Raw genomic sequence first — 6,891 nt, 5'->3', positions numbered from 1 at the left:
ATCGGCCGAATCCCAAATAGTGGATTTGGCGCATCCCTATCCAGTATAACTTCCCTTTGATGCAAACATTTCTACATTAATAGCAGCAAGGGATCCTTCTTGCCCAGACTATGAGCTTGGACAAACAGGAGAATGCATCTACCAATGAGAGTTGACGAATTCCTATGTGCTGAGAAAGCCCTAGCCATCTAACACTTACCTGAGCCACTTTCACATTTAGAAGTATTGTTCAGGAATTCAATGCCACTATGCAGAGTGAGATTGGGGGTCCAGGGCTCACCAGGTTACCATGTCAGGGCCCCCCACGTTCCTCCCCTCCCCCGGCCCTCTGCCCCAGGAGCAACCCCCCTACAACAGCCCCTGCCCTGCACATTCCTCTTTTGCTTCAAGATACAAGGTGATCAAGGCCAGGAGGGGGGGGTCAGGGAGCAGGTCCGGGCCCACTGGGTTTTTTCCTGGGTAGCCCAGTCCAAACTGCCACTATGTGTTTAGCAATATCAGTTTAATTTGTGGAATTGTGTGTGATTCAGGTGGTGGCTAATTTAAAAAAAAAGAAAAGCAACAGTGGCCCCGTGATGTGGCCCCATAGAAAAAAATGTCAGAGTATCTCCATAACAGACCCATCAGGCACCAGAATTTCCACCAATTTCCCTCCCCCGCACTCGATAGATTTCTACCTGTTTAATATCCCATTTCTGCTTTTCATAAATGTTGACATTTAGGGACAAAACATTAAAAAAGGACAAAACCTAATTACCTGAACACAATTAAATCAATGCCCTTATCTAACTGCGGAAATCCTGCTGTTCTTATTAACTGGTGTTCCTGCATCAAGTCTGACTAATTATTACATTTATGGATATCACTCAAGTAATTCAATCTAGCCTGTCTATTGTATTATTAATCACATCTCCAATACGTTTCCTTCTCTTCTACAGACTCCTATAGACTACAGCAATATGCCAGGAGATTCCCCTGCTTTTACTATACTGTATCATTTACAGTTGTGAGAACATTGGGGGAATAGAAAAATTCTTTGGAGATTAATAGTTCATACCCTTAGGACAGTGGCATTGGGATCTTAGGTTTCATACCCCCTTTCCTGGTATAAGGTTTGGTCAAGATCCCTCTAATTAATTAACAAGTTTATAATTACAGCACTCACCCCAAATATCACCATAAGGTTACAGATGTATAGATAGATTGGGGTAACAGTCACCCTGCTATAGTTCCAGGGGTACCCAGGGCACAAATAAGCACTCACCCCAAATTTCCCCCTAACTGGCTTTCAGACTGGGCCCCCTTAGCTCATAACAAGGTTACAGATATATAGAAACATTGGGGTGTCACCCTGCTATAGTTCCAGGGGTACCCAGGGCACAAATAAGCACTCACCCCAAATCTCCCCCTAACTGGCCTTCAGACTGGGCCCCCTTAGCTCATAACAAGGTTACAGATATATAGAAACATTGGGGTGTCACCCTGCTATAGTTCCAGGGGTACCCAGGGTACAAATAAACACTCACCCCAAATCACCCCCTAACTGACCTTCAGACTGGGCCCCCTTAGCTCATAACAAGGTTACAGATATATAGAAACATTGGGGTAACACTCACCCTGCTATAGTTCCAGGGGTACCCAGGGCACAAATAAGCACTCACCCCAAATCTCCCCCTAACTGACCTTCAGACTGGGCCCCCTTAGCTCATAACAAGGTTACAGATATATAGAAACTTTCGGGTAACAGTCACCCTGCTTTAGTTCCAGGGGTACCCAGGGTACAAATAAACACACACCCCAAATCTCCCCCTAACTGGCCTTCAGGCTGGGCCCCCTTAGCTCATAACAAGGTTACAGATATATAGAAACATTGGGGTTTCACCCTGCTATAGTTCCAGGGGTACCCAGGGTACAAATAAACACTCACCCCAAATCTCCCCCTAATTGACCTTCAGACTGGGCCCCCTTATCTCATAACAAGACAAAATACTAGCTAATTAAACAAATGCAATAAATGAGGTGCTGGACTATACCTTAGTTATCACAATAGATCAAAAGGGACCCCAGAATAATAGAGTGAATGTATGTAAGTCGGATGCTACATCAATGGGTGCTACTGAAAGGGTTAAAATGTATATATAATAGTTGCAATGAGATTAGTATTGAGTCCTATTGATTTGCAGTTCGACGGCTGCCGAGAAGAAAGAAACCCATGATTTTGTAGCTGACACATTTCATTGAAAAAAAGTAAAGACTGTGAATGACAATTTATGGAAATATCTGGGTATATGTGACGACTGGTTTATAATAGGGAATCAGGGATGTACAGCACAGAGAGCAGCAGAGGGAGGGATCATTATTAATAAACTTCAATGTGCATTTCTAAGGTGCCACGAGCCGTCTCTCCATGTAAGTGATAATTCAGAACAATGCTATGCCCACCTGCTCTAAATAGCTGAGCAAATGTTTTGGCCTTTTATAGAAGTCTCCCTATTGTCATGAGGTCCATAACAAGCGGCACGAGGGGAGGGGAGCAGGTTTGGAGGCCATAAAATGCTCCGCTGATAAGAAGCTCTTGGGCCACATTGAACTGCACATCACTGAACCCAAGACCTTCTCATCCAAGCTAGTGTTCATCATCATGCCACCCAAAAAGCCTGAGCCAAAGAAGGAAGAACCCAAGCCTGTAGCCAAACCTCCAGAGCCCGAGCCACCCAAGGAGCCTTTGTTTGACCCCTCCACTGTCACAGTATGTATTCTACCAGTATATTCTGCAAATTGCATGGGATATTAATATTATATATAAATTGTATTATATATAAATATTGATCAGAATGCTGGTCAACCCTCATTTCGTAGAAAAACTTTAGGGGTTTTGTTCATGACTTTTATTCGGCAAATGTTTTTCTTAGTTCCCCCTTTCTCTGTTTCTGTATCTGTTGGTAAGTGTTTGTGTGTAATTACTGTAGGTACATGTAACAGCAAATCAGTAAGCTCAATAAATGTGTGGCTGTAAGTGTTTGTGAGCAAAACATAACACCAATTATCTACATCTGCTGATGAAACACCAAGACTTAAAGCAGATGAAACATAATAGAGGTGTTACTGGGAGCTGCAGATAGAGGATATTAGTCACCCATTTTTCCATAAGGAGCGCAGGGTAAATCTGTACTTTTTCTCCTCTAATGTTCAGGGCATCCAAATGAATAATAGTAATAACCTTAGAGTTCCATAAATGTCAGCAAAATATGCTTAGTCTGCAACTTTGTGCCTTTACACCAGAATCATCCTTTACTTTTAATGTCCTTATCATTTACAGTAGGGGGTACATTATTCCTTATAATACATGAGTGATACTCAGAGTTCCCTGTATAACTCAGCCTGCAGCCTTGTGCCTTTATATGGTCACAGAACAACCCCTCAGTGACTTCTAATATCCTTATCATTTACAGTAGGGGGTACATTATCCCTTATAATACATGAGTGATACTCAGAGTTCCCTGTATAACTCAGCCTGCAGCCTTGGCCTTTATATGGTCACAGAACAACCCCTCAGTGACTTCTAATATCCTTATCATTTACAGTAGGGGGTACATTATCCCTTATAATACATGAGTGATACTCAGAGTTCCCTGTATAACTCAGCCTGCAGCCTTGTGCCTTTATATGGTCACATAACAACCCCTCGGTAACTTCTAATATCCTTATCATTTACAGTAGGGGGTACATTATGCCTTATAATACATGAGTGATACTCAGAGTTCCCTGTATAACTCAGCCTGCAGCCTTGTGCCTTTATATGGTCACATAACAACCCCTCAGTGACTTCTAATATCCTTATCATTTACAGTAGGGGGTACATTATCCCTTATAATACATGAGTGATACTCAGAGTTCCCTGTATAACTCAGAATGCAGCCTTGTGCCTTTATATGGTCACAGAACAACCCCTCAGTGACTTCTAATATCCTTATCATTTACAGTAGGGGGTACATTATCCCTTATAATACATGAGTGATACTCAGAGTTCCCTGTATAACTCAGCCTGCAGCCTTGTGCCTTTATATGGTCACATAACAACCCCTCGGTAACTTCTAATATCCTTATCATTTACAGTAGGGGGTACATTATGCCTTATAATACATGAGTGATACTCAGAGTTCCCTGTATAACTCAGCCTGCAGCCTTGTGCCTTTATATGGTCACAGAACAACCCCTCAGTGACTTCTAATATCCTTATCATTTACAGTAGGGGGTACATTATCCCTTATAATACATGAGTGATACTCAGAGTTCCCTGTATAACTCAGCCTGCAGCCTTGTGCCTTTATATGGTCACATAACAACCCCTCAGTGACTTCTAATATCCTTATCATTTACAGTAGGGGGTACATTATCCCTTATAATACATGAGTGATACTCAGAGTTCCCTGTATAACTCAGCCTGCAGCCTTGTGCCTTTATATGGTCACAGAACAACCCCTCAGTGACTTCTAATATCCTTATCATTTACAGTAGGGGGTACATTATCCCTTATAATACATGAGTGATACTCACAGTTCCCTGTATAACTCAGCCTTGTGCCTTTATATGGTCACAGAACAACCCCTCAGTGACTTCTAATATCCTTATCATTTACAGTAGGGGGAACATTATGCCTTATAATACATGAGTGATACTCATACTTGTTAGTTCTATGAAGTTCCTGAATTAATCATATGGCAATTAAGTAAAATAACTAGATCCATCCTTCAGTCTTCCAGCTTAAATCCTGACACCGTTACACAGCCTGGCTGGAGGTGAGAATATTTTAGTGGCAAACCATGGGTTATTTTTGGTCTTTTTCTCATTATAACTGCTCCCCCACCTAAATAGGCCGTGTTTTATATGAAATATTCCAGACCTCTGCATCTATATCCCTGCCTAAAGCTTTGTGTAACACTTATCACACTTACTGTATTTGAGGCTAAGTATAAAGTTGAGATAAGCTCCATTAAATAACCCACAATAGGAAAGGACTTACTAGATGTGACTTGGCAGCTGTTTGTGCAGTGACTGCCTAACAAAACACACGGCTACTGTTTAATGCTTCCCCCGGGGGGCTGTGTAAATCTGCAGTATAAAGAACTGGCGTCTTCCTCTGACTCCATTTATTATCCCTGTGGAATATCGCTGCCTGATAATACATCCAATAGAAAAAAAATGACAGTAGATAACAGAATATGTTGAACATACAGGGCATAGTTATAAAAATATGAAGAGCATTGAAATGAATAGTTACTTGCATCACAATAGCAGAACATCAATGTGCATCAGATTTATTCTTCATTTCAATGTATTTATAACTGAGCATCTAGTGCTGTAAATGTTACATAGATAATACAGTTAGGGGCAAATTCACTAAGATGCGAAGTTGCGCCAGGCGAAACTTCGTCGCACTTCGCCAGGCGTAGTTTCGCCAGGGCTCCGCAAATTCACTAAAATCCAAAGTTGCGCACAGGGGTAGCGTAAGGTTGCGGAGTTGCGCTAGCGTTGATTCGCTATATAAAGCGAAGTTACGCTAGCGAAGGCTAATTTGCATACGGCGCGAAATTCAAATTTCAATACGTATCTGCACTACAAATGCCTAGAAAACCTTCAAATCAGCAAATAAAAATTTTATTTTGCCCTACACATGTGCCCACTGTCTAGGTAAGTTGCCATGAGTCAGGAAATGTAGGGGGGAGGAAGGGGAGCCCCAAAAAATTTTCGATTTTTTTCAGCCTATCAGCCATCATGTAGAAAACACGCCAGCGTTATTTGGGACTTCGAAAAAAAATTGACTTTTTTTTAAACAATCCCTATTTACTCTATTGCGCTTCGCCAGGTCTGAGGTGGCGAAGGAAGTCTAGCGTAAAAGGTAGCGTTCAGTACACTGCGCAAGTTAGTGAATTTGCGTAGTTTCGTCGCTAGCGAAAATTCGCCTGGCGTAAGGTTGCGAAGTAACACTAGCGAAACTACGCCAGCGTTCGTTAGTGAATTTGCGCTGTAGCGAAAATGCCAAACGCTAGCGAATTAACGCTAGCGTTCGGCGCTTCACGGCTTAGTGAATTTGCCCCTTAGAGTTTCCATCTTTCCGGATTTCACTCAAACAGCCTGGTTTTTGGAAGGGCTGCCCAGGTGACAAATGTCTGTCCGGATTTCCAAATTAGGAAATCCGGACAGGACATTTAAGTGGATGACATGGCAATCAGCCAATCACCATGTCATCAGTACTGCCCCCTAGTCATCCACCCTGCCCCGATGTCACTGCCCCGCCCCTGATGTCACCCGCCCCCGACATCACAGCCCTGCCCTCTGACATCACCAGGCCCGCCCCTTCCCGGTTTTCCAACACACTAAAGGTGGCAGCCCTAAATACAGTGACCAAATAGTAGGCACCGTTTCTGTAATTTTTGGATTCAGCCAAATACAGAATCCTCCAGTAGTGTTTACTAAACCAGAGTCCAAATATTCAAAATCTGCCTTCTTCTGACTTCTGCTAAACCAAATCTGCACCCTAAGAAATTGTCCCAATCCGAATAAGGGATAAAGTGTTGGGGTTCACTGTTGAATCTCAAACTGAATCCTACATTTGGTACATGCCTACAAAAAAAGCCTCACCTAAAATTTCCACTTCGACGTGTAGCTTGTAGTACATCTCTAAAGTTCTGTTGTGTGTCCAAAGTTCTTTCTGTGTGTGAATGGTTGCGTCCTACAGACTGATACAAAACAATAGATCAAAGCGTTGATGTGTCCAAAGTTCTTTTGTACAGTATTGAATGGTTGGGTCCTAGAGGCTGATAAAGGGACATTGATCCAAAGCACTGATGTGTGTCCAAAGTTTGTTCTGTATGTTAATAGTTGGGTCCT

General features: G+C 42.4%; 1 protein-coding gene across 2 annotated transcripts in view; it reads left to right on the top strand.

Annotated features, from left to right (window-relative positions):
* Window positions 1-2,558: 2,558 nt before the first annotated feature.
* Window positions 2,559-6,891, top strand: part of myl3.L (myosin light chain 3 L homeolog) — a 29,189-nt gene continuing 24,856 nt past the window's right edge. Inside the window, exon 1 of one of the 2 annotated variants that reach the window (XM_018266347.2) lies at window positions 2,559-2,749. In XM_018266347.2, coding sequence (XP_018121836.1) covers window positions 2,642-2,749 — 108 coding nt within the window. In that variant the 5' untranslated portion in view covers window positions 2,559-2,641. 2 annotated transcript variants of the gene reach the window in all.

The sequence above is a fragment of the Xenopus laevis genome, chromosome 6L, assembly GCF_017654675.1.
Source record: "Xenopus laevis strain J_2021 chromosome 6L, Xenopus_laevis_v10.1, whole genome shotgun sequence".
Classification (NCBI taxonomy): Eukaryota; Metazoa; Chordata; class Amphibia; order Anura; family Pipidae; genus Xenopus; species Xenopus laevis.
Note: the sequence above shows the minus strand (reverse complement) of the source record. Positions and strands in the feature narration are given on the sequence as shown.